We start from the raw sequence: 24,719 nt of genomic DNA on the forward strand, positions 1-24,719 counted from the left end.
CTCGCCCTGCCAGGAGGGGATTCCCAGGGGGGGAGGCAGCCCGAGGAGGGGGCTCGCCCGCGCCCCGCCGCCTCCCCGCGCTGGCAGCGCCCCGCCGACACCCCCGTGGCGGGGGGCAGCCGCTCGCTCACCCGCCTGATGTTCTATGCAACGAAATAACACGACTCCAGAACAAGACCTGTGAATAGCTAATCAGTTCAATGTCGCGCCTAAGGGTTCCATCGCAAAGCGTGCCGCCGAGCGACCCGAGAACTATTCAGTACCGACCACCCGTGCGTATGAATTCGTGGCATGTTCGACCCACGGAGGGCCACTTTGCCAAAGGGCAGCCCTAGCGCCCGTGACCGTCTGTCCCGTCGTAGAGCATGGCTTGCTACTTCTCTGCACGGTTCCACCCGCCTTTCAGTGCTTGCTGTTCTTTGCCTGGACTTTTCTTTTTTTTCTTCTCCATCAGTCCATCGCTGTACTGAAAGCTCTTAGCAGATTTATGCACTTGTGATCGAGGACCCGGCTGCCGCGGGAAGCCCACGCTTTGTGGCAGATCCCTCGCCGGGAGCTCTGCCGGTGCCCAAGGCTGGGGGCAGGCCGGCGGCTGTGGGACGGGGATGCCGGGGGCAGCCCCACGGCGGAGAGCCCCGGCCCCGCGCACAGCCACCGCCTCTCCCCGCCGATGACAAGTGCAGAGCCTGAGGGTGCCTCCCGCGGGCCGCCGGCCCCGCCGCTCCTCGCGCTGTAAATACTTGTACAGTGTGTAAATCGCACGCGGGACCGAGACCCCCGCCGGGGCCAATCTCGCCGCCCGAGCACATCCGCCACCTTGCCTTCGTGCCTGCCAGGACCGGGGGCACGCAGTCCCCCCGCCGGGCCGGGCCCCCAGCCCGAGTTGTGGCAATCTGCTGCACAGGGCGGGGGGACCGGGGGGTGCAAAGACCGAGGGCCGAGCGCGGCTGGGCGCCCTTTCCAGCGGTAAGTGCGATGCCGGGTGCGCTCCCTCTGAACATTGTGACGGTGTGCGTGTCTGCTGTGCTCTGTGCCACCCGTAGTGACCCCGTACCGTGCCGTACCGTGCCGTACCGTGCCGTACCACCCCCGCCGCTGTGTCGTGACTCCCTCCCAGAAGCTGCCCCCTCACCAGGTGTTTCTGTGGGAACAGAATAAAAAGGACTTGACACAAACCACAGGCTGGCCCCGATTCTTGCCTGCCTGCAGTCTGGGGTACGGGCGATTGGGACGCCTGCCATGGTTGGGGGAGGCTGGAATGGGTCTAGTTGTCACCGAGCACTGTTGAGCTCTGCCACTCACAGCTGGGCTGGTGGGATAGGGGCTCCCTGTGGGCATCAAAGGACCCGATCCCACCTGCCTGGCCAGGGCTCCCAAGGGTCCAATCCCTGTTGGCAAGGCTGCTGTGGGCACCAGTGATTCAGTCTCGTCCCCCTGACCAGGCTGCTCAGTTCAATGGGCCCGCGATGGCCCGATATCCCCCAGCCAGGCTGCTGGGCTGGGGATCCCTGTGCCTCTCAAAGGGCTCGATCCCCCCGGTCCTGCATATGGAGCCACTGTTCTGCAGCCACCCGGTGGATAAACCACCCCTGGGCGATCCAGAGGCTGCGGGGCCGCGGTCTGTGCCCCGGCTGCGGCCTCAGAGGGGCCCCGCGGGCGATCCGGTGGCTGGGGACGGCGGCCGCGACACGTCGGGGGCGCGGGGTACCCCGCTGCCCGCGGCTGCAGCGCCGCCCGCGCCCACCGGGAGGCGCCTCAAAGCGGGAGGTGGCCCGAGCGCCGCAGCCAATGGGAGGTGCCGCAGGCCGGCGGCCCCGCCCCATCCCGGAAGTGCCGAGCCTGGCCCCGCCCCCCGCCGCGAGGACATGGAGCCGCCGGTGAGGGGGATGGGGGGAGTGACGTCAGAGCTCCGGGACCCCCCCGCCCTTGGGCCCCGCTGCCCCCTCCCGGCCCCTCCCTCGGGAGTCCGGTCCCGCACTGCCCCCGCGAGCCCGGCACCTCCCGGCCCCGCTGCTCCGCTGACTCTCCGGCTCGGCACCACCCCGGGAACTGCCCCGTACCCTTCTAATCGTCCCACAGACGCCAATTGCTGCAGGACCCTCCTAGGCGCCCCTTGCACCCCACGACCTGCACCCGGTATCCTGCCAGCCACGGGTACCCCGGCAACTGTCCCAGTACCCTCCTGATCCCGGCTACGTACCCCAGTATCTGCTCTCCAGTGCCCTCCTGGTCCCCGGTACCCCTGTAGTGTCCTGGCTCTGCGGCCCCATTCCTGCACTAATCCCTCTACTCGTCTCCCCCCGTGTACCCCAGCTCTTCACCCGCAAGCGCTGCCCCCAGTACCCCCCCAAAATCCCCCCCTGTCTATCCTGGAGCCCCAGTAAATGCCCCTGTGCCCCATTACTCCCCGGTCCGTGCCCCCCACCCCTCCAGCCACCCCGGCGTGTCCCGCAGGTACAGTCACGTGTGGAGGAGCTGTCGGAGCTGTACCGAGAGCTGAGCCAGCACCCGGGGCTCAGCACCGCCTGCCTCGGCCCCGACCTCACCACCCAGTACGGGGGCAAGTACTGCAGCCTCTACACCGGTACGGGGGTGGGGAGGACTGGGCGGGGGAAGGAGGGATCCGGGGAGTCCTTGCCTGCCTGGAGGGGATGCAGCTGGTGTCCTCACCTGCTCCCCGCAGAGTGGTCGCAGCGGGACCTGGCAAGGGCTGAGAACATCAAGTTCTGCCGTCAGTACCTCATCTTCCACGATGGAGCCTCCATTGTCTACTCGGGGCCCGCTGGCACCTGCTCTGAGATCAAGGACGAGTAAGTCCCATCCTGCCCCCCACACGGGGTCCCTCGGGGTAGCCATAAGTGGGGTCTGATGGGCACTCACCCACAGGCTGCTGAGCCGGGAGTCCCCCAGTGGGATGCTGAAGGCTGTCCTGCGCAAGGTCCCTGGCAAGGAGAAGGAGAAGCAGTTCCTGGAGGTGAGGAGGGGCCTGGGGGTAAATGGATATTCACTGGGGTTCAGGGCTGGAACCACACTGTGTCTTGGGACCACCCTGGCATCTTTACCCCCAGGTCTGGGATCAGAACCGGAAGGTGAAGAGCATCGACCTGACAGCGCTGGACAAGCATGGCAGTGTCTACGATGATGGTGAGGGGCTGGGGAATGCCAGGGAATGCGGGTTTTCAGGGGACAGGGTGGCCACTGCTGACCTGCCCCTGCAGACCAGTTTGGGTGCCTTGCCTGGTCTCACTCGGAGACCCACCTGGTCTATGTGGCGGAGAAGAAGCGTCCCAAGGCTGAGTCCTTCTTCCAGAGCAAAGCCCCCGAGCTGGGCACCTCTGATGAGGACACAGGGCACCCTAAGAAGGAGGATGCACCTGTCAAGGTGGGGTCTCCCCACCCTGGGTCAGCTGGGGGCCGGCTGTGTGGCTGTGGGGCTGACCAGACTGTGCCACAGGGCGAGCAGTTCGTGTACCACGAGGACTGGGGGGAGACGCTGAGCACCCGCAGTGTGCCCGTCCTCTGCGTCCTGGACATTGAGGGCAACAGCATCTCGGTGCTGGAGGGCATCCCAGAGCACCTCTCTCCCGGCCAGGTCAGGATGGGGAGCTGCAGGGAACCAGAGAAGGGAGGTTTCAGGAGCCAGTAGCATTTTGAGCTGCTTATCTCCCCTCTCCCCACAGGCTTTCTGGTCACCTGAGGACACTGGTGTGGTGTTCGTGGGCTGGTGGCATGACCCCTTTCGCCTGGGGCTGCGATACTGCACGAACCGCCGGTGAGTCCCCGCAGGGCACCCCCCCATCCCAGCCCTGCTTGTAGGACCCTCCAGGGCACCCACCCCACAGCCTGGCCCCCCGACCCCAGTGTGACACCCCTCTGTGCTGGCAGGTCAGCTCTCTTCTACGTGGACCTGACGGGAGGGAGATGCGGTAAGCAGTGCACGCCCCAATCCTGCCGGTGCCCTCGCTCCCCTGCCACCCCTCACCATCCCCTCACCATCCCCTCGTGCCTATGCAGAGCTGCTCTCTGAGGACTCCAGGGCTGTGTGGTCACCACGACTCAGCCCTGATGGCTGCCGCATTGTCTACCTGGAGAACAATGTCCTGGGCCCCCACCAGCAGTGCAGCCAACTCCGCATGGTGAGCAGCACCAGGGGGACACTGGCAGGCACCAGGGAGGTGCCAGGGTGCCCATGCTAGGGTGGGGCTGGCAGGAGGGCAGTGGTGTCCCCTCCTTGGGCTCCAGTGGGGACAGGCAGGCTGAGACCCTTCAAAACTTGCCCTATGTCCTCCTGCAGTACGACTGGTACACCAAACACACTAGCACGGTGCTGGAGGCTGTGCCACGGCAAGCATGGGGTGAGTACAGCTCTGGGGGTGTTGGGGGAGACTCAGGGGGATGCTGAGTACCACCACTCTGATCACAGGTGCCTTCCCGGGAATCTACTGTGGCGCACTGCCAGGGATGTGCTGGGCAGCCGACAGCCGCAGGATCCTGCTGGACACGGCCCAGCGCAGCCAGCAGGTGAGGGGGTGGTGGGGGACACCAGGAGGGGCCTGGCTGGGTCAGGGCTCCACTGGACTCTGCCCTCATGCCCCTAGAATGTGTTCGTGGTGGACACAGCAACAGGCACCACAACTTCGCTGACAGCTGGTGAGTGACAGGCCAATGGGGCCATGCTGGTGCCAGGGGTGGGGAGAGGGTCACACCTGTAGGTCTGACCCCCTCCTCCCCAGATTCACCCCCAGGAAGCTGGTCTGTCCTCACCATCGACCGGGACCTCTTGGTGGCCAGGTTTTCCACCCCTAGCTGCCCCCCCATGTTGGTAAAGTCATGTCCCCAGTGCCCACCAGCCCCTTGGCATGGGCACTGACCCCTGTCCCCAGTGCCCACCAGCCCCTTGGCATGGGCACTGACCCCTCTCCCTGCTCAGAAAGTGGCAGTCCTGCCCGCCGCCGGCCATGAGGCACAGACACAGTGGATCTGCCTGCAGGACGCCCCCCCTGTGCCCGGCATCAGCTGGGGCATCCACACCCTGCAGCCCCCAGCAGAGCAGGAGCATCCCCAGTACAGTGAGTGTCCAAGGTGGGGTCAGGCTATGCTCCACTATCCTCACTGCTCCTGACACCCCCTCCCTGCCTCCACAGGGGGCCTGGACTTCGATGCCATCCTGATGCGCCCAAGTGAGGGTCCCACTGGCCAGAAGCCCCCCTTGGTTGTGATGCCCCATGGTAAGAGCTTGTCCCCACCCCACTGTACCCCAGCCAGTCGGTGTCACCCCCCTTTTGTTTTTGCCATTTGCAGGTGGTCCTCACTCCGTCTTCACGGCCGGATGGATGCTGTACCCGGCGGCGCTGTGCCGTGTGGGCTTTGCCGTGCTGCTGGGTGAGTGACACCAGGGCTGCGGGCGACACAGCACCCATGGAGGGGCTGGGGGGGGCATGAAGGAGGAAGGGCTCTGACCCTGCTCCCCGCGCAGTGAATTACCGCGGCTCGCTGGGCTTTGGCCAGGACAGCGTGGCCTCCCTGCCAGGCAACGTGGGCACACAGGACGTACACGATGTGCAGGTATGGCCTGGCACATGGTCCTGGGGCACTGTGTGCTCCTGCAGGTGCCCTGAGAAGGGAAAGTGGGGCTGCCTGCTCAGTGGGTGTTCCCCGTGGTGGCAGCTCTGCGTGGAACGGGTGCTGCAGGAGGAGATGCTGGATGCTAGCCGAGTGGCACTGGTCGGCGGCTCGCATGGGGGCTTCCTGGCGTGCCACCTCATCGGGCAGTTCCCTGACACCTACCGTGCCTGTGTGGTCCGCAACCCCGTGGTGAACATCGCCTCCATGGTGACCACCACTGACATCCCAGACTGGTGAGTACTGCGACCCCAGCTTCCCCAGGCTCCTTGCCATCTCAGCCACACACGTGCCCCCAACTCTCTTGCCCGCAGGTGCCTGACAGAGACAGGGCTGCCCTACAAACCTGATGCCCTGCCAGATCCAGCCCAATGGACAGAGATGCTGCACAAGTCACCCATACGCTATGTTGACCGGGTATGTGTTGACTGTCCCCGTCCCTGTCCCCAGCAGCAGTGCCAGTGCTGAGGCTGTGCTGCTCCTGCAGGTCCGTGCACCTGTGCTGCTGATGCTGGGGGAGGACGACCGGCGTGTGCCCCCTAAGCAGGGTCTGGAGTATTACCGTGCCCTCAAGGCCCGGGGGGTGCCCACACGGTGAGTGGGGTGCTGGGGGCTTAAACTGTGGGGTGCAGACACGGCACTAATCCCTATTTCCCCTCCAGGCTGCTCTGGTACCCAGGGAACAACCATGCGCTGGCTGGCATCGAAGCCGAAGCTGATGGCTTCATGAACACGGCGCTGTGGCTGCTCAAGCACCTGCAGTGCTAAGGGTGCTGACCCCTGCTGCTAACCCTCAATAAACGATGTAGTTCAGCACCAGTGTCTCTAGTGCTAGTGCCAGTACCGGTGTCATTTCCACTCCTGGAGCTCCAGGTGCTGGTGGCCGCTGGACCTTTCAGCTGCCCAGATGTGCGGTGGTGCCGCCGGGGATGTGTTGGGCCATGGGAAGCGTGACCCCTGCCTGGCCATGCGGGGCAGCGGCTGGAGGGCTGGCACCGGGAGCTCCTCCCGCGTGCTTTGGCAGCCGTCCCACTGCGGGCGGCAGGCGCCGGCAGCCCGGCCCGGCAGAGAACAGCCCCATGGCCACGGGGACCGAGAAGGGTGTGGAGGTGGGCAGAAGGGCTCAGGGGAACTGTGTGGGTGGGCACAGCCCCGTTTCGGGCGGTGGGCATGGGCAGGGGGGAGAGCTTAGCCCCGTCCAGCATGTCCCTTTCCTCATCCAGGCGGTCCACGGCCCCGCTGCCTGCTACCGGGAGCTGAGCCGGTTTCCTGCTGTCACCCGTGCCGCCCTCAGGGCCGCGGCTGGGGGCCAGACCTTCCTGCTCTACACCGGTGAGTGGCGGGCTCGGCCACCCCCGCGCCTTTGGCCCCTTGTGAGCGGGCGCTGACGGTCCCGTCCCTCAGAGTGCAGCCGGCCCGACCTTGCCCGCAGGCGGCTCCTGCGCTTCGGCCGCCACTACAGCCTGCGGCGCACAGCCGGCCGCGAGGGCCTCGCCGTCAGCCGGACCGCGCTCAGCGCCGAGATCCACAGCCAGTAGGGCACGGGCGGGCCGCGGGATGGGACGCCGTGTCTGTGCCATGGCCGCTGCCTGCGGCGTTCCCAGTGCCCGCAGCGCACGGCCCGCCGCAGCCTCCGTCCCTCCCCGCCCTCAGGCTCCTCAGCCAGGACTCGCCCACGGGGCAGCGCCGCGCCGTGCTCAAACGCTGCCCGCGGCAGGGCCACGAGCTGCTGGAGGTAACGCGGCGGTGCCGGTCGCTCACCGGGGTGGCCGGAGTGCCAGTGCAGGGTGGTGGGCACCGTGTGCACGGTGTGCCGGTGCTGACGCCCGTCCCCCCAGGTGTGGGACAGCGGGGGATGCAGCCACAGCGTGGATCTCACGGCGCTGGGGAAGCATGAGGACGTCTACACGGAGGGTAGGGCCCCTTCCCCATGGTTCCCACCCACAGCAGGGGCGAGGTTGGCATGGCCAGCAGCCCTGGTGGCTGCCTGGTGCCCAGCTGTGCCCAGCTGGTGCCCAGGCTGGGCTTCGGCACCCCCTTACCATGCCAGGGCCTTTTGCCTGCCTGGCCTGGTCACACTCGGAGACACGGCTCCTCTATGTGGCTGAGAAGAGCCGGCCCAAACGACAGCCCCCCTGCCCCTGGGATGTGCCAGGAGCAGCCTGGCCAGCAGCAGAGGATGAGGATGAGGAGGTAGGCGCCTCATGAGTGTGTTCAGTGCACCCCCAAGCATGCCATTTGCACTGTGAACATGGCACATGCCCCTTAGGCATACCAGGCACCCCCTGAACATGCTGTGCACCCCATGAGTGTGCCATACGTCCCATGAGGGTGTCATGGATGGAGCTGCATGCCTGGGGGTACCGGCCATGGGGCTGATGGGTCTGTGCCACAGGGCAAGCAGTTTGTGTACCACGAGGACTGGGGGGAGGCCCTGAGCACACGCAGCATGCCAGTCCTCTGCGTCCTGGACCTGGAGGGCCTCAGCCTGTCAGTGCTGCAGGGAGTCCCGGAGGACCTCTGCCCTGGCCAGGTCAGGATGGGGTGCGGGGAGCGCCCCAGGGGACCCAGCCTGGAGCCATGGGATGAGCCTGACTGTCACACAGGCCCTGTGGTCCCCGGATGACCGTGGTGTGGTGTTCGTGGGCTGGTGGCACAAGCCTTTCCGCCTGGGGCTGAACGCCTGCTCCAATAGGAGGTGGGTCCCAGCCAGCAACCAGCACCATGCCAGGATGTCCATGCAGTATCAGCACAGTGGGGGTCCAACCTGACCCACTCTTTCCTCCCAGGTCAGGGATTTTCCACTTGGACCTGGCCAGCGGGTGCTGCGGTGAGCGCTGGGGCCCTGGGGGGTGCCCTGGGCATCCCTGGGATGCTGACCCCTTGTTGTTCACAGAGCTGCTGTCAGCAGAGAATGGTTCTGTCTGCTCCCCCCGGCTGAGCCCTGATGGCCAGCACCTGCTCTACCTGGAGGGGGTTGTGGGGGGGCCCCACCGGCAGTGTCTGCGCCTGCGCATGGTGAGTTGGGCCCCACAGGCACCAGGCACGGCTGTGCCACCTTGTGCTGCCAGCACAGTGCCCAGGTGTCACAGCCTCTCGCAGCGCTTGGCTGGGGGGTGGGGGTGTCCCCAAGCCTCTCTGCCTCAGTTTCCCCTGGCACGGGTCCATCCCTGAGCACTAGCTCTTCCCAGCTCACCTGGCAGACAAGGCAGACGGTGACAGTGCTCGACGTGGTTCAGGAGCCCACGGAGGGTGAGCAAGGCGTGGTGGGCAGAGCTAGGTTCTGATGGGGGTCTGGCACCACCCCCTGCCAGTTGCCCATGACTCTGGCTCACTAGCCCAGTGCTCTCCCCCACTTGCAGCCTTCACCGGGCTCTATGCAGAGGTGCTGCCACCGCGGTGCTGGGCAGCTGACAGCCGGCGAGCCGTGCTGGGCACCCCTCAGCGGAGCCGCACGGTGAGTCCAGGGGATGGCAGGGCCAGGGACGTGACCCACACAGCCCATGGTGACACCACTGCCTGTGCTCTGCACCCTCACAGGACCTGCTGCTCGTGGATACGGAGACGTGCACCGTCACCAACCTCACAGCAGGTACATGGTACCGGCCACCCATGGTGCTCTAGTGAGCAGCTATGATCACTGACACATGTTCTGTCCCTAGGGTCATCTGAAGGGTGCTGGGAGCTGCTCACTCTCCAGTGGGACTTGCTGGTGGCCACCTGCTCAGCCCCCCACCACCCCCCCTGCCTGGTGAGCAGTGCCCTGGCACGCTGTGGCACAAGTGGGATATGGCACAGCAATGTGCAGCCAGGCACAGCACAGTGTGGCACACACACCATAGTGTGGTATGCCATAGGGAGGCATAGTGTGGTGTGGTACAGCCAGAGCCAATATGACACAGCTTTGGCATGGCACAGCCTTGTCACAGCACAGCACCAGTGTCAGCCATTGCTTGTGCCCAGGTGGTGGCCGTGCTGCCACCAGCAGGCCAGGAGTTGCCCCTCGGCTGGGTGCCAGTGGAGGACACCCCAACGGTGCCTGGTGTCACCTGGAAGACCCTGACGGTGCAGCCACCCTGCAGTGGGCAGGGCCCCACTGCACAGGGTGAGCCCCGGGGGTCCCCTGCTGCACCTCGGTGTTGCCTGGGTGCCAGGAACCCTCGGGAGTGGGGGGTGGGCAGGGTGCTGGGTGCCCAGGGTGGTGGCCGCTGAGTGGGACCCCTTCCCTGGCGCAGATACCCAGGCTTTTGAGGCCCTGCTGCTGAGCCCCTCAGATGGCACACCACCACACCCCCTCGTTGTGTGCCCCCATGGTGAGTGCGGGGACAGTGGGGACACCCTGGCAGTGCTGGTGGCACCCCAGGTGATTCCCATGCTGGCCCCAGGTGGCCCCCATGCTGTCTTCGATGCCCGCTGGCGTCCGAGCATGGCTGCACTGTGCCAGCTGGGCTTCGCTGTGCTCCTGGGTGAGTGCTGGGGAGCTCAGGGACACGTGGCCCTGTGTCCCAGTGAGACATGGCACGCACGGCCCTGTCTCCTTAGTGAACTATCGTGGCTCCCTGGGCTTCGGCCAGGCCAGCATCAGCTCCCTGCTTTCCCGTGTGGGTGAGCAGGATGTGGCAGACACCCAGGTGAGGGGTACTGGGCTGAGGGTGCTGGGGGGATGCTGCTGGGAGGATGCTGCTGTTTGGGTACCAATGGTAGGTGCCCCATGGGTGCAGCTGGCAGTGGAGCAGGCACTGCACAGAGAGCCCCTGGACCCACACCGCCTGGCCCTGCTGGCTGGCTCCCACGGAGCCTTCATTGCCCTCCACCTCCTCACCCGTGAGCCCGAGCGTTACCAAGCCTGTGCCCTGCGCAGCCCCGTCTGCAACCTGCCCGCACTGCTGGGCACCTCTGACATCCCTGACTGGTGAGTGCCACTCCCATCCTGTGCCATGCCACGCTATGTCCCTGTGACACCTACCAGTGTCTCTGCTGCAGGCGCTACACCTCCCTAGGGCTGCCCTACTCCTTTGAGCGGGTGCCATGTGCTGACGAGGTGGCCACCATGCTACTGCGCTCGCCCATCGCCCAGGCAGCCCAGGTAAGGCAGGGTCAGGATGGGTGTGGGGTGCCAGGTGTGGGGTGTCAGACACGCACTGAGGGCAGTGCTGCAGGTGCACACACCGGTGTTGCTGTGCGTGGGCGCCCGGGACCGGCGCGTCAGCCCCACGCAGGCGCTGGAGCTGTACCGGGTGCTGCGGGCCAGGGGTGTGCCAGCACGGTGAGTGGGGTGCAGGTGGGAGCCGGGAGGGAGCTCTGGGGTGCTGGATGAGCATCTTCCCATCCTGTTCCTCCCTACAGGCTGCTGTGGTACCCAGAGGGTGGCCACGCACTGGCTGGTGTGGAGACAGAGGCCGATGTCTTCAAGAACTGTGCGCACTGGCTCCTCCAGCACCTGGGGCAGCCCAGGCGGGATGGGACAGGCCAGCACAGCCCCTAGTGCCCACAGTGGTCCTGGGCTATGCCAGCCCCAGGGTGACTGCTGGCCCTGGGGACCACACCAGGACCAGAGGCAGATGGAGTCAGTGTAGCCAGGGACATGGATGTGGGTTGGGCTTTGATGTTAAATAAACCTGAGACCCTTTGCAGTGCTGACCCCTGTGGCCTAAGCTGTGCCTTTATTGTGCAGTGGCAGCTGTGCCAGGCTGGGAATGCCAGCTCAACCCATCTTCATCACCTTGTAGATCCAGTCAACATAGAGGGAAACACGGATAAAGAGGGCAGGCAGGTCAGTGCGGGCACAGACACGGGAGGGGGTGATCACCCCCTCCAGCACCCAGCAGTCAGCGGTGAGGCAAGCCAGTGGTCCACCATAATCACCCTGTGGCACGAAGAGAGTGGTGTCACCCTGGTGCCAGCACCTTCCGCCACCCTGGGGTGGCTGTCCCCAGCCCAGCTCACCTCGCAGGCACCCACGCCGGCACGCAGCGGGGCAGTGCACAGCTCACTCTCCTTCAGGCGCCCACGCAGCGCCCTGTTGCACTCGCTGTGGGCCAGCACTGGCAGGCGCGCCACGTTCAGCACGCTGCCGTCTGCCGTGCCTGCGGGCAGAGAGCGCTGGGCAGCGGGCATGGGATACAGGGGAATGGCATGGGCAGGGGATGCTGTGGGCAGGGAATGGCATGGACAGGAGGATGTCATGGCAGTAGATGGCATTTCAGGGGGGTGTGGAAGGGAGATGTGGAAGAGGAATGCCATGGACAGGGTGATATCAGGGACACGGGATGCTGTAGGCAGGGGGATGGAATGGGCAGGAAAACACCATGGAAGGGAGATGCTGTGAGCAGGTGTATGCCAGGGACCTGGGGGTTGCTGCGGGCAGGGAGATGCCATGGTCATGGGGATACTGTAGGCAGAGGGATGGAATGGCTTTGGCAGGAGCTGTATTGAACAGGGAATCCCCCAGCAGGGGCTGCCCGTGGCAGGTACCTCTGGTTTCCCCCCAGCCGGCGATCTCGCAGATAGTGCCCGCAGGCACAACATAGCGCTCAGGGGGCAGGCAGATCAGGGCCACACGCCTGGTCAGAGCAGCTGGCCTGTGGCAAGGGGGACAGTGGGACACAGTGCCAGCCTGACCAGCAGTGGAGCATGGCAGAGGCCAAGGCACAGCCACTCACCTTGCCAGCTTCAGCATCACCAGCTGGGACTCAGAGGGGCCACAGACAATCCGCACGATGGGGATGGTCTGTTGGTCAGGGTCCCCAGGGCCAGGGTCCTTGAAGAGTGTCCCCAGCTGCACCTCATAGCCCGTCAGGTCGGCATCACTGTGGAACAGGGACATGAGGGCACAGGGGAGTCCCACCACCCCGCAGCCCAGCCCCAGCCTTACCAGGAGAAGAAGCACTGGCGTGTGCTGATCACCCACTGCTCCTTCACCAGGGATCCCCCACAGAAGTGCACACCAGCCCTGTGGGGACATGGGGTGAGCTCTGGGGGACACTGAGTACACGGCAGTGCACGTGGGACACCCACTCACCGGTTGCGGATGCTGACAGTCCAGGGCGAGTTGCCAGGCTGGCCACCAACGATGCGCCCCTTCTGCTGCAGCCTCTCCTCCCGCCGGCCACACTGCTCAAATGTCACTGCGTCTGTGGGCAGGGTGGGCATCAGCTGGGGCTGTACCACCAGAACCTACCCCAGTGTGCCCACCCGGGACCTGCAGGCCCCCACCTGTATTCTCCATGATGGAGGGCACCGTGCTGCCAGCTGCAGAGAGAAAACAGAGGGTGGCACTGGCAAGGTATCCAGCCACCCTGAGGGGACCAAAACTACCCTGTGTGTAGCCAGGGTCCCCTCTAGCTCTGCAGGGATGTGGGTAGGGGCTCACAACACGGCTTGATGGCACAATAGTCAAAGGGGGTACGGGGGTCCATTGTGTAGCACCAGGGGCCATGGCTGTCGTTATCGGGATTGCGGCAGTAGTTTTCCTCCAGGTGTGCCTCAGGGTGGGTGGCAGGTGAGATCCTGCCAGGAGGCAGTCACCATCACTGTTACCATCCCCATCTTCATCCCCATGCCTGTACCCACCACCCTCACATACTCACTGGGGCACATGAGGTGTCTGGGCAGCCCAGGGCTGGCAGGTGATTCCCTTGCGTGTCTTGCTGACGTGGCCGTGGTAGTGCTTGCCGTGGCCATGGTAGCACTCTGGAGACAGGCAGGGAGGGCTGGCACCCCTCACAGGGGCGCCAGGATAGGCACCCAGGGACAGGTGCCTGGGGTGGCTCACCTTGGGCATCCTGCTCATCAGGGCAGCGGCGGATGTGGAAGCAGAAGGCGATGCGGACAGTGGGGCGGGAAGTGAAGCACCACGGTGCTTCTGATCCATCAGGGTTGCGGCAGTAGTTCTCCTGCAGGTCCCTGGAGGAGGGGCCGCATGGTTGTCCCCCCTCAATCCCACACTCATGGGTGCTGCCCAACACCACCCTCCTGGGGTGCACAGACATCCCCTTACTTGCACGGGTACTTCTCGGGCACGAAGTGGTGCTTATGGGGCACCTGGGAGTCCCAGCGCTGGCAGGGGATCCCCGACACGGTAACATTCACTTGGCCACGGTAGCCTTCACCCTTGCCCCTGAAGCAGCCGTTGGTGACGTTGACAGGCCGTGGGCGTTTTTCTGCTTGTGTGGCCAGAGAGAGGGGCAGAGTAGCAGGGTCAGGGGTGGCACCCAGGACCTTCAGGCCCAGCTGTGCATGATGCTGGTGGGGACTCACTGCAGATGCGGATGCGGCAGTATTCGCGCTCCCGCTCGGGGTCAGTGGTGTAGCACCAGGGCCGCTCGGAGCTGTCAGGGTTGCGGCAGTAGTTGTCATCTAGCCCCTTGTCAGGGTACCTGGGCCAGGGACAGGGAGCAGCAGCTGAAGTGGCACCATCACCCCAGCACCTGGTACTCAATGACAGCAATGCACTGCTGGGGGCTGAGGGCTAGTACTTGTTGGGGTGGTAGGGGTGCTTGTGTGGGTGCTGCAGGTCCCAGCGCTGGCACTCTTTCCCTGATTCTGTGTGGTCCACGGTGCCACGGTAGTCCTCCCCATTGCAGGTCGTGCAGACAGCTGCCAACAACTGCAGGGCTCAGTGTGGGGGAAACATAGAGCACAGGGTGATCCTGGGATGTGGCACTCACCATCCTCACACTTCTTTATGCCACAGCTCTGGTGCCGGATATTGGGATCAACGGTGTAACACCACGGGCCCCGCTTGTCCTGGTCAGGGTTTCGGCAGTAATTCTCCTCCAGCCCATTGTGACGGGATGGCAGAAACCTGCTGGCAGCAGAGTGGGTAGGAGGGCTGACAGGAATCCTTTGCCCTGGAGTGGGCACAGCAAGGATGATGTGCTAGCCCTGTCAGTGCCATTGCCCCCAAGCTGTCCCCATTGCTCCTGCGCTATCCCACACTGCTCCCACCCCATTCCCCATTGCCCCATGCTGCCCAGGGTAGGTGCCACGGGACAGCCAGGGACACGGGGGCACCTGTGGTCATGTGGTGTCGTGGCTTGCCAATGCTGGCAGCGCAGCCCCTTCTCTGTCGTGGCCCGTGTGCCGCGGTAGCCGGAGCCATCACCCACGATGCAGTCCCGCAGGTAGTCTGAGCAGAGCCAGGCACCTCTTCAGAGCCCCAGGGCAGGGTCAGGGCACATGGGCAATGAGGAGTCCTGTGCCGGGTGGCCTGTGCCCAGTCTGTGGTGTCCCCATGCCCACCCATGGCACCAGCCCACCTTTCTTCTGGTACAGGTCATAGTGGATGTTTTTCTGCAGCTGGATGTGGGGCGAGTGCTGGGTCCAGGGCAGCAGCTGGCACAACTGGCTCTGCTGGTCATGGTGGAAAGCCCTGGGAGGCACAGCAGGAGTCTGGCACGGCACCATGTGAAGCCAGGGCCCGCGGGAGCTGGGTCACACACGTGAGCACCCAGTGTCCCCAGTGCAGTGTTGTGGCCCTTGCACTCCCACCTGCCCCGCGGTGGCACTGCGTCCTGCTCACCGGCAAGCCAGGCTGGTGGCACAGCGCTGGGCACACTGCTCCGCAGTGCCCTGCTCCGGCAGCGGTGGCGGTGAGTCCACAGGCACTGCCAGCAGCTCGGTGGCTCGCAGGCGCTGGAAGTCATTGAGGGGTGAGCGGTGGCCTGGGGAGTGTGGCAGGAGCTCAGTGTGCCAAAGGGGCACAACATAAGCACTGTGGCATGTTGGATCCCTGCCTCACAGAGGAGGATATCCCTGTTCCACAGAGCATGGGATCAGTGTCCCATGGAGGAGGGGAACTGTCCTATGGAGCATGGGATCCATGTAATATGGAGCACGGGATCCCTGTCCTATGTCCTGATCCACGTGCCCTGGAGCGGGAGGGTCCCTGCCCTACATCACCCGCTGCTTCCGGCAGCCCCCCTCCGCCGTGGGACAGGGCACGGCCTGCAGGCTCCCGGCCCGGCCTCTGGCCCTGCCTTAGGCCCCGCACTGCCCCGCGCCCTCCAGCCCCACGGCGACCCAGCCTGGGGCCCTACCTGAGCCCAGAGCCGCGGCCAGGGCGAGCAGGACCCCCAGCACGGGCTGCATGGCGGCGGCCCCGCGTCCCCGGGCCGCTGCAGCTCCGGGACGGCCCCGAGCAAATATTTGCGGTCGGGCGCGGGGCCAGGCGGGGCCGGAGTCACCCCGCGGCGGGCACGCGTGGGACGGGGCGGGGCCAGAGCCGGGGGCGGGGCGGAGGGGGCGGGGCCTGGTGCGGCGGGGCGGGGCCAAGCGGGCCCGGGGTCACCCCGGGGCGGACACGTGCAGGGCGGGGCGGGCCTGAGCGGCGGGGCGGGTTCTGGCGGGGCCGGGTCACCCCGCGGCGGACACGCCAGGGGCGCGGGTGGGGCCTGCGCACAGGGGCGGGCCTGGAGCAGCGGGGCCGGGTCCTGCGCCAGTGAGGCGGGCTCTGGGGGCGGGGTGGGGCCCGGGAGGCGGGGCAGGGGGCGGGGCCTTGCGGCGGGCCCCACGGGAGCGGGCGGGGCTCTGGGGCGGGGCTGTGGGACGGGGCGTGGCCGTAGGGGGTGGCTCGGCGGGGCGGGGCTGGAGGGGCGTGGCCGGCGCTGTAGCCGGGCGCCGATTGGCCGCGGCGCGCTCGTGCCGCCGGTTGCCAGGCGCCGCGCGCGCGCGCCAGCCCCGCCCCCGGGTACGTGCCCGCGCGGGGTCGCGCTCGCGCCGCGCCGCCCGCTCGGTGCGTCGGGGCCGCGGAGCCGGCGGGAGCGGGGCCGGGCCCGGCGTGCACGGTGAGAGCGGGGACGGAGGAACCGCGACCGGCCGGAGCGTGGCTGCGGCGGCACCTGCCGGGCCGCCCTGCCCTTGGCGGCGGGGAGCGGGGCTGGCGGCGGCGGCGCGGCCTGGGCAGAGGCGCGGCGGGCCCGGGCCTGACGGAGAGCGGGCGGCGGGGTGGCTTTCCCGGCGCGGCGCCGCCTCAGCTCGGCGCGCCTTCCGCGGCCTGCGGGACCGGCCCCGTGCCGCCTTCCCGCCGGGCCGCGCTCCCTCCGCGCCGCTTTCCCGCCGCCGCCCTCGGCCCTGGGTGGGCGCCGCGCCCGAGAGTGCTCGGCGGGGCCGGGCGGGAGGCGGAGCGGGCCCGGGGCTTCAAGCGGCTGGGTCGGCCCGGGCTGTACCGAGTGAGTCTTGGGGCATCGCCGGGAGCGGCCCAGGTGCTGTCGGTGGGGGCAGCCGGCTCTGGTTGTGACAAACCCCGTGTGGGCGTCCCGGGCTCTCCCCGCTCATCGGGACCGGCCCGGCGCCGTGGGAGCACAGGTGGGTGTCCAGGTGGCTGGCGGAGGTGTGTGTTCCTCAGGGACAGGTGGCTGTCCCGGGCAGGGTGGCCGGGCAGCCTCTCAGCGCTGCCCCTGCGGGGCTCCGTGGGCCCCGCCACTTCCCAGGGCTGACCTTGGCTCCGGGCGCTGCGAGCGTGACTTAACAGCAGAGGCTGTTCCGGGAGGGACAGACCTACAGGCAGACTTTATCTTCACTCCCCAGTGCAGGTGACTAAAGGCAGGTCAGTGGTTCTACCGCCCGAAAAGGTGTAAATGCCAGATATTACTTCTGGCCTCTCTGGTTTCTTGGAAGCAACAGGCTGCAAAGTGGCTCACCCAAGTTTCCAATGCCCATCAAGTCAACAGGCCTGGATTTACTGAGTTTTGCCACGGGTTTGAAGTTGGCAAACGTGTGTTTTTGGAGTGTAACTAGGTCCTGCTGCTCAGGGGGGAAGGTGTGGGCAGGGGGATGTGGGACCTGGCTGTAAGGGATCGCTGTCACTCCCTGAGGTATATCTCTCTTGGTCCTGGAGCTTTGGGCTCCTAGGCTTGGGAAAACACCACTGGCATTCATCTGTCCAAAATGAGATTAAAATCTTCTGTTTGTGTTTAAAAACCCAAGAATTTGCCTGTTTTCTCTTAGTCCTTCAAGGCAGGAGCTTCTTTCTACCACCCATTTCTGTTACGTGGTTGACTACTAATGCCTCTTGCCTTGTGAGTACTGTTCTTAACAAAACTTACTATTTAACTTGCCAAATGGAATCCTGTCTCGTCCCATCTTTAGCTTTACAGATTCCTTTCCTCACTTCAGGAGCTTTTAATTCCTAGGTTTCTTCACACAGTCTCTGCTGCCATACCAAGTATCCTAAACCACTTATTCATTCTTCCCAATGCTTGTCATTGCACTCTTCTCTCCTAAATATAGGGTAGTATGCCAACAGAAGGAGCTTGAGAGCAGGCTGAAGTGCTGGGAATACCACTGTTTACTCAGAGGAGTAATCAGCAAAGCCTGGCTGATTCCAGGTCGCACTGACTCCTTGCTGCAGGAGTTCAGGCTCACTTCTTTGGGAGCTGGCACAAATGCTCCAATAACTGGGAGACGTTTCTGACAGCACCTGCTGGCTTAGACATACCCATTTCTTTAAGCATTGTGTAAACAGAGTAGTAAATTTGCTTAATTGTTGGCATCAGACCTGAGGAATCGGTAAGAATTATGGGGCTGATAGCAGTAAAGGTGTTCTGCTCTCACTGCACACCAGTAAGTTTTGTATGTATGGGATTTGTTAACCCCAAGCACTTGCCTGCTTTTAGAAACACTGGTACTTGTTGGTAACTTACCCACTCTGTTCTCCTCGTCTCCCAGTGCCCGGAGTGCTGAGCTCGGCCGCTCTCAGAGGAGCGAGAGGAGGATGTGTGACAGGTGGAGTGAAGCAGAGGAGGATGTGTGACAGGTAGAGTGGGACCCTTTGCCAGCTTCAGCCATGAAGCTCCTGGGCAGAGCTGGCCCAACGCTCTGGCCGTGACTTGTCTTCCACAGGCGGCTGCTCTGGAGGAATTCTGGCTCTGCCTCTCTTGGGCAGAGCCGTGCTCTGACGGCAAGGGGGTAGTGTTGGAGGGAGCCCTGCTGCATCCTGGCCTGTGTGAGCATGCCAGCAGACAGGCCTGAGAGGTGCTCTGGGGCTCTGTACTAAGGACCAGTGGTCCTGCTGGGCACTGAGGGGAAAGAGAAGTGTGTGGTCACAGCAGCTAGATCCTGGGGAAGTTTTCATGCTTTAGTGTCTGCAGCACAGGTGTGAGGTGCAGTGTGTTGTCAGGCTAGCAGAGAAGGTGTGATGGTTCTGCCCTGGCAGGAGTGGTATTGCTCTCCAGTAGGAATGGTGTCTCCTTGCCTTTTCCGTGTTCCTTGGAGAAATAATGAGAAATTGGTCTGGAGATATATCTCCAAGGGTGCTGTGCCAGCCTGGGGAGGAACTCCAGCTGATGGAGTAAAGGTCTGCCTCGTTCTGTGAGTAGCAGCTGTCTGAAAAGTTTTATAGGGATGATTTTGGGTGGTTTGTGCCTTTACTCCTGTTAGCTGAGGAATAGTACTGAGGAGTTAAGTCTAGTGATGATTAATTTAAGTGAGGAAAATGCAAACGCTGAATTCTTCTTAGGCAAAGAGGGGTCATGTAAATAAATGCCTCTGGCATTCTTTGTGGTGCTTGCAGACTGTCTACCAATTACTTCTGGTCTCTTGCTGAATCAGTGGGAGGTTGTTGCTCCTTGAGCTCCGACTACTTTGGCGGTGATTTGGGTGAAATACAAATAAACACAGTTGGATTGACCTAGTGTATCTGAGCTCTTGGTATGCTGAAAATGTTTGTTCTTAGAATGTTTGCGCAGTCTGGAGAGCTCTGTACCTTAAACCCAATTTGCAAAAGACTGTGACCGTGTTTAAGCTGTGAAAAATAAAATATCAACCCGAAGAACCTGTGCTTTTAGGGTTTGTTTATGAGATTGAATTTGAGCAAACTACTAAGGTGCTGCTGGATGGAAAGTTAATATATTAACCTATGTGAACATTCTAGGTAGGTGCACATCCTTGTCTGGTGCGGCCTTCTGTCTGCGTATCTCTCTGTGCTTATCTGTTGACTGAAACTGTCTCTGGTTCAGCTTTTCTGGGATAAAATTTTGGCTTGCTAGCAAGAAGATGGTTATATATGATGTTACCAGTATTTTTGTCAGTGGATTTTTCATGAGCATCTGAACTGATCTGCTGATGCAGCAGTGTCTGAAGGATCCAAGTCCCCTAGTCAGGCAGGCCCTTCACTGTGCAGTGCCTGAGCTGGTGACCAGCAGAAAGCTCCCTGGCTCTTGTGCCTGGTTTGTGAGCTGTTCTGGGTGAGTGAGGAGGAGGAGGAGATGGGGCAAGGTGAGTGGCATGGCTTTGATTGCAGTTGAGTAGTCAGCAGGGGCCTCTTGTTTTGCCATATCCTGCTCAAGGTCACCTCAGTGCTGGTTTTTCGGAGCCTTGAGGCACCCTAGGAGATTCCCTGGAATCTGCCTATGGCAGCAGTGCAGCCTTGCAGGGTTCTTCCATGTCTGGGGTCCTGTCCCTGGACAATGTGGTGGGACCCAAGAGCCAGAAGGGGCTGCAGGGCTACCAAGTGCTCCCTCATCTCCTTACTGTGGCCCTCTCCCATGTCTGTGGAGAGCTCACAATGGCTGCCAAACCTCAACACCAACCCATGCTTGTCCCGGGGTGAGGTAGCAGAGGGTTGTGTGGGAAGGCTGAGCTGGGTAAGCCTCACTGCTTTTGGAGCAGAGAGGTCAGACCCCAGACATATCGTTGTGGTGCCTGCAGTCATTTTGCTCAGCTGACCTGTTTTGTCCCTGGGTTAATTTTCTGCAGTTTAGTAACCTGGATTTTCCATGGAAGGAGCTTGTGAATCCCCAACCAGGAGGAGTTTGTCAACAGCCCAGCACTGCAGGGGAAAAGAAGTGAGGCCCAACCTGGAGGAGGAGGTGTGCATGGTCCCTGTGGTGGGTTAGATCAGAGCAAGTGGTCACCTCAGCCACCATCATGGTTTGATGCTCTTAAAAGGGTCTTTCTCTGCTTTCAGCTGTGCATTCTTGCCTCTTCCCAGGGGCCAGTTGTCGTGGTGAGCTAATGGATTGACCAGTGGATTCTGCTGATTTGGCATAAAGTTGATGGTTTTTCAGCTTGACCCATTATTCATTATGCAAGGCTTTGCAAGGGAAGGGTGTTGGACCATCCTTGGAGGCAGGAAGCCATTGCATCAGCAGAACTCTCCCTGTGTAATGGTGCTCTTGGCTATAACAGATATTTACTTTTTCAGGGTTGAGTTGTCCCCCCCGTTTCACTTGCTGCAGGTATCCTCTAGGCCTGGAGAATGATTCTTGGTGGGATTCAAAGTCTGACTTTGACATGCAAGAGGGTGAGGCTTGGAAGCAGCAATAAAATTTGTCCCAGCCCCACTGTGTTCAGCTTTGTTTAGGGTTTTTCTTTAGAAAACAGGCTCGCAGCCTCATCTGACCTGTAAAAATGTATCTGAGTGAAGGTTTCCTCTCATGACTTCTTTCCTCTCCTCTTTTCTCACCTTGTGGTCTCACCACAGTGCTTTTGCCGTCACTGCAACCCCAAGTAAGGGTATGGTGTGTCTTTCCTGCTGTACTTTCTGAGAAGGGCTCAATTCATAGAGGGTTTCCATGGGCAGATTCTAAAATATTTTGTGTGCTAGTTTCTCCAGCATTCCAGCAAACTGGCTCAGAAGCCCCTTCCTGCAGTCCTTGATAGATTCTCCTCGTTAGGGACCTGACAGGCAGCATTCCTGCCCTCCCTCCTCTGGGGTGGAGAAATGGTTACAGGGAGGTTTCAGTTTAATCTCGCGTAGTTACAGGTCACAGGAGCACTGGATGTGTGTGCTGAATTCACACGGGCTTCTCTCTTTTTTTTGAACTAGACTGTGCATTTTGACTTCAGAAAGCTTAATATTCTGTGAAGTATGTTCCTTAAGGGTGGGGATTAGCATTCAGTAATTTTGATGAGAGTTTCCAGTAGCAGATACTGATCATTTTATATCATTCCCAAGGGCTAGGGATTGATTTTTGGATGAGCTTGAATGATAGTTTGAACCAGCGTTTTTCCACTGAAGTGTTGAATCATGACAGGTGATGTGAAAGCCTTGTGCCACTGTCACAACCTCAGATTGCAATGTGGGGATGGTGTGCTGCTGGTCCTTGCTAGGCTGGCCCTAATTGCCTCTTCCCTCTTGCCCCCAAATGGATTCTCCCAGGTTCTTTGGGAAGCACATCTCTTTCCAGAGCTTCCAGGAAGCCCCTTGTGTGGGGCTTCTTTGGGACTTTTCAATTTCAGTGGAGAGTGACCAAGATCCCATTCTGTAGTGCTCGGTTACCCAGCAGTCCAGGCTACTGTACAGATTCCACTTTAATCAGGGTGGAAATAGTTGTGAGTTTTTCCAGTGTGAACTTTTTTCTAAAGCAGCTCTTCAGTATTGGTATCTAGCTGGGAGTTCCCTGTACAGCAAGAAGTTTCATCAGGTCTTCTCTGAGTATTGCTGAAATGTAAGGTGTGACCTTCGTGTTGTGGCACTCGGGATTCCTGCACGAAGGCTTTACACAGCTGTGGGCTTCTGGGTGGGGAATGAGAGGCATATTTGAGGCTGCAGTGATTCCCTGTTCATGTCCCCTAGGCTTTCTACTTAGGTCTTGACCTCTGTGGAGTGTGAGCTCTCTGTGCCGTAGGAGCCGATTCCTGCATGACAGACCATGCATGGCGTTTCCCCACCCCAAAGGAAATATTTCTAGTGGAATTTTTATGATAGTGCCTGGGGGCCCACATTAAGGAGATAAAAGGTGGTTATTCTAAAACCATCTCTGAATTCAATTTCATAGGATCCTACCAGGAAGCTACACAGAATCAGTGTAGCTGTGTGACTTTTTCTCTACAAATCAGACTGCTGCCTCTTCAGATACAGGTAAAGGCTGGCTGGAGACAAGGGTGGGACTATGCCAATTCCAAGGCAGAATCTTCCACTATTTTTCCTAAAATTCAAAATCTCCTTTGCCTATCCTCTGAAATTCCTTGGCATCTTTCCTTTCTCCTACCATAGCAAAAGCTTTAAGACATGTGGGAAAGTATAATTGCAGAGGTACTGGCATCAGCTGAACTTAATGGGCACGAACAACTCATATAATTGATTTGTTTCATTAATTCTCAGTTTCAGTTCATTGTAAGCTTCTGCACTGTGGTGTTTGTGCACAGAATAGCTGTTGTATGGGATGTGTAAGAGGTCCTGCAAATTCTGCAGCGTGGTCACAGTGCAGATCTGCCCATCCCGAACGGGATAGAGCACCAGGAGTAAGGCAGTCAGCCTTATTTTAATGAGTGTCCAGGTCAGATCAGGGTTTTTTTAGGCTGGGCATTAACGTTTGTGTTGAGGGCAGTAATACTGAGTGATTTGACTGAGACTGCCATGTAATCTGGTGTAAAGGTCTGTGCCATGGTGCTGCTGTATGTGTTTCCATGGTATCAGTTCACTGCTCCAGGGTGAGCTGTGTGGCCAAAATGTGAAACTTTGTGTCCTATACCTGGGGAATTTTGTGCTTCCACTGGTGTTTACAAAGCAGTGTTTTGTGTTTGTCTGTGTGCCTTGTGCTGGTTGCTCTTTCAAGAAAGAGTTACCACATCTTAGAGTAAGATTTTGTTTGAATAGCAGGGGTCAGCCTCTAGGGAAGTAAGAAATTTGATCTGAGAACGACAGTCGTTGAGATAAATACAGATATTCAGAAATGTCCAGAGAAAACTAAAGCAACATGTTCTAACAGTACTGCATGCAAAGCCCATGAACCCTTGGCACTAAACTGTAAGAAAAGTGTAGGAATAGGGCTTTACAGCCTCATGAAAACTTTGTAGTCAAAGCTAACGTGAAAAAGGGCTTCACTTGCTGCTGGCAGTGATGTAAAATTGTATATTGAGGAATTAAAGCTTTGAGAAGGCAGTGGTGCTCCCCTGTGCAGTAATGGTGATAAGCCAGGATAAAAGTTGTGTGCGATTCTGTGTGCTGAACGTGGCAGAGGGAAGTACTCTGTGATTACCATGGTTAATTTGGGTGTGAGAAGGTTTGCTTATTAAAGCCTCAGTCAGAGGTGGATGAGCTCCTGCACTCTGGAAGCACTATTCCAGCCTGTGATGTGGTTCAGTCACCACCCTCCCCTCAAACCAGCGTCCCAGCACCGGTACCATTGCACTGCACACCCATTATTCCTGAAAACTGGAATGCTGACCCTCCTCTTCGCTCGGTGCTGCTCCACCAAAGCCCCTCCAATCTTTTAGTCATCGGGTCAGTGGGAGTGGTCCAAGTGCTGCTGGCCTCCTCCTCCTCCTCCTGCTTTCCCTGCAGAAGCCGTGTCCTGCCGGGACAGGTGGGGCCGTGCATCTCTCGCGCACCTCGGTGACTGCACGTGGCTGTGTGAGCTCAGCCTGGTCTGGCAGTCGGCTGTGCCTGGCCCGTGGCTATCCCAGGGGAGAGGGGTCGTGGTACTGTCCTGCCGTCACAGGAAGGAGCTGTTTCCTGCAGACCTCTGCGCTGCATCCTGGTGCTGTGCGCTTTGCTCCAGCGTGACCCAGCTCAGCAGCCTCCAGCCTTTTTCTCTCCTCTGAATGGCAGGCTCCTAAAGCCTCCCCTGAAGGTGCATAACTTTGTATGGGAAACTTAATCCTGCTGACTCCAGGTAAGCCTCTTCACACTTTCTATGGATTTCTTACAGTCTGTTCACATGCTGGTTCAAAAGCTTTGCCTTGATAAGGTGCTTCAGGAAGTCCTTTGAGGCAGTTTCTGCCCTGCACCACAAGGAAAGGCAGAGAAAAAGTGAGATTTAGGGTTTGATTTTTTTTTCTGAAGTTAAGATGAAGTCGAGATACTGCATATAGGGGCAGTTCTGAAGGCACTCCTTGGCCACACATACCTGTGTTTTGTGATGAGTCGATCAGTTCACATCCTGCTGGAAAAGCAGTCTGCCACTAGCATGAGGGACATCATGGAGAGCAAGGCTGGGTGCAGAGCTCTGCCCTGGGAGTGTCTTCTGGACTGGTGTAGTGTTGGGCTTGGTCGCTCCAGCTGGGAGCCCAGGGAAGATTGCTCCACATGCTGAAGTCCTCGTTTCTGGTCATATATGGGAATTCAGGCTGGCTGAGCTGACTCCCTAGGCAAGTGTTTAGGGGTGAGATTCTTCTTTAAGCAGTGACTAAGACGATGATTATTAGTGAAT

The 24,719-nt window shown here is 60.9% G+C and overlaps 4 protein-coding genes across 14 annotated transcripts in view; 3 read left to right on the forward strand and 1 right to left on the reverse strand.

Moving 5' to 3' along the window:
• The first annotated feature begins 1,124 nt into the window (after window positions 1-1,124).
• On the forward strand, window positions 1,125-6,442 carry LOC128793977 (acylamino-acid-releasing enzyme-like). Of its 2 annotated transcripts, XM_053953511.1 has the most exons (22): window positions 1,125-1,877; window positions 2,455-2,584; window positions 2,684-2,810; window positions 2,887-2,974; window positions 3,069-3,144; window positions 3,219-3,382; window positions 3,455-3,592; window positions 3,681-3,772; window positions 3,886-3,926; window positions 4,015-4,136; window positions 4,295-4,355; window positions 4,424-4,521; window positions 4,599-4,650; window positions 4,734-4,822; window positions 4,931-5,069; window positions 5,145-5,228; window positions 5,302-5,382; window positions 5,477-5,565; window positions 5,668-5,858; window positions 5,937-6,039; window positions 6,110-6,216; window positions 6,285-6,442. In XM_053953511.1, exons 1-22 carry the CDS (start codon window positions 1,467-1,469, stop codon window positions 6,388-6,390), a joined length of 2,589 nt encoding a protein of 862 aa, XP_053809486.1. In that variant the 5' UTR covers window positions 1,125-1,466; the 3' UTR covers window positions 6,391-6,442. The 2 variants fall into 2 exon arrangements, with proteins under 2 accessions (XP_053809486.1, XP_053809487.1); XM_053953512.1 differs by lacking the exons at window positions 4,599-4,650; window positions 4,734-4,822.
• Window positions 6,443-6,665: 223 nt separating this feature from the next.
• LOC128794200 (acylamino-acid-releasing enzyme-like) lies at window positions 6,666-11,262 on the forward strand. 8 transcript variants are annotated; one of them, XM_053953904.1, is made up of 22 exons: window positions 6,666-6,731; window positions 6,846-6,954; window positions 7,027-7,156; window positions 7,276-7,357; window positions 7,461-7,536; window positions 7,673-7,815; window positions 8,018-8,155; window positions 8,229-8,320; window positions 8,412-8,452; window positions 8,519-8,640; window positions 8,814-8,874; window positions 8,985-9,079; window positions 9,163-9,214; window positions 9,285-9,373; window positions 9,586-9,727; window positions 9,858-9,935; window positions 10,008-10,088; window positions 10,165-10,253; window positions 10,344-10,534; window positions 10,606-10,708; window positions 10,782-10,888; window positions 10,969-11,262. In XM_053953904.1, exons 1-22 carry the CDS (start codon window positions 6,702-6,704, stop codon window positions 11,105-11,107), a joined length of 2,190 nt encoding a protein of 729 aa, XP_053809879.1. In that variant the 5' UTR covers window positions 6,666-6,701; the 3' UTR covers window positions 11,108-11,262. The 8 variants fall into 8 exon arrangements, with proteins under 8 accessions (XP_053809879.1, XP_053809873.1, XP_053809878.1 ...); XM_053953903.1 differs by having other exon boundaries at window positions 6,699-6,731; window positions 6,825-6,954; window positions 8,412-8,640; XM_053953902.1 differs by lacking the exon at window positions 10,782-10,888 and having other exon boundaries at window positions 6,699-6,731; window positions 6,825-6,954; window positions 8,412-8,640.
• On the reverse strand, window positions 11,250-15,849 carry MST1 (macrophage stimulating 1). 2 transcript variants are annotated; one of them, XM_053953906.1, is made up of 18 exons: window positions 15,663-15,849; window positions 15,146-15,287; window positions 14,883-14,995; window positions 14,638-14,752; window positions 14,292-14,428; window positions 14,100-14,220; window positions 13,882-14,000; window positions 13,622-13,784; window positions 13,397-13,527; window positions 13,212-13,314; window positions 12,995-13,131; window positions 12,838-12,873; window positions 12,644-12,755; window positions 12,497-12,574; window positions 12,285-12,431; window positions 12,097-12,203; window positions 11,569-11,708; window positions 11,250-11,488 (listed from the first exon to the last, which is right to left on the reverse strand). In XM_053953906.1, the coding sequence occupies exons 1-18, from the start codon at window positions 15,712-15,714 to the stop codon at window positions 11,327-11,329; spliced, it is 2,115 nt and encodes a 704-aa protein (XP_053809881.1). In that variant the 5' UTR covers window positions 15,715-15,849; the 3' UTR covers window positions 11,250-11,326. The 2 variants fall into 2 exon arrangements, with proteins under 2 accessions (XP_053809881.1, XP_053809880.1); XM_053953905.1 differs by having other exon boundaries at window positions 13,622-13,787.
• A 485-nt stretch (window positions 15,850-16,334) lies between these two features.
• Window positions 16,335-24,719, forward strand: part of DAG1 (dystroglycan 1) — a 49,540-nt gene continuing 41,155 nt past the window's right edge. Inside the window, exon 1 of one of the 2 annotated variants that reach the window (XM_053953869.1) lies at window positions 16,335-16,409. The gene's annotated coding sequence lies outside the window, so the exon portion shown is untranslated. Of the gene's footprint in view, window positions 16,410-16,826; window positions 16,930-24,719 lie in introns of those variants that run through there. The other variant, XM_053953868.1, reaches the window with a different exon arrangement.

This window comes from Vidua chalybeata, chromosome 12, assembly GCF_026979565.1.
Source record: "Vidua chalybeata isolate OUT-0048 chromosome 12, bVidCha1 merged haplotype, whole genome shotgun sequence".
NCBI classification, from domain to species: domain Eukaryota; kingdom Metazoa; phylum Chordata; class Aves; order Passeriformes; family Viduidae; genus Vidua; species Vidua chalybeata.

Excerpts from the sequence above, each read along its gene's own strand:
- LOC128793977 (XM_053953511.1), top strand. The coding sequence starts at position 1,467 with ATGGCCCGATATCCCCCAGCCAGGCTGCTGGGCTGGGGATCCCTGTGC. Across the intron at positions 3,383-3,454 it reads AGGAGGATGCACCTGTCAAG|GGCGAGCAGTTCGTGTACCA; the intron begins GTGGGGTCTCCC and ends ACTGTGCCACAG. Across the intron at positions 4,356-4,423 it reads TGTGCCACGGCAAGCATGGG|GTGCCTTCCCGGGAATCTAC; the intron begins GTGAGTACAGCT and ends CTCTGATCACAG.
- LOC128794200 (XM_053953896.1), top strand. The coding sequence starts at position 6,702 with ATGGCCACGGGGACCGAGAAGGGTGTGGAG. Across the intron at positions 7,537-7,672 it reads TGAGGACGTCTACACGGAGG|GGCCTTTTGCCTGCCTGGCC; the intron begins GTAGGGCCCCTT and ends TTACCATGCCAG. Across the intron at positions 8,321-8,411 it reads AACGCCTGCTCCAATAGGAG|GTCAGGGATTTTCCACTTGG; the intron begins GTGGGTCCCAGC and ends CTTTCCTCCCAG.
- MST1 (XM_053953905.1), bottom strand. The coding sequence starts at position 15,714 with ATGCAGCCCGTGCTGGGGGTCCTGCTCGCCCTGGCCGCGGCTCTGGGC. Across the intron at positions 15,288-15,662 it reads GGCCGCGGCTCTGGGCTCAG|GCCACCGCTCACCCCTCAAT; the intron begins GTAGGGCCCCAG and ends CACACTCCCCAG. Across the intron at positions 12,432-12,496 it reads CGCCAGTGCTTCTTCTCCTG|TGATGCCGACCTGACGGGCT; the intron begins GTAAGGCTGGGG and ends CCTGTTCCACAG.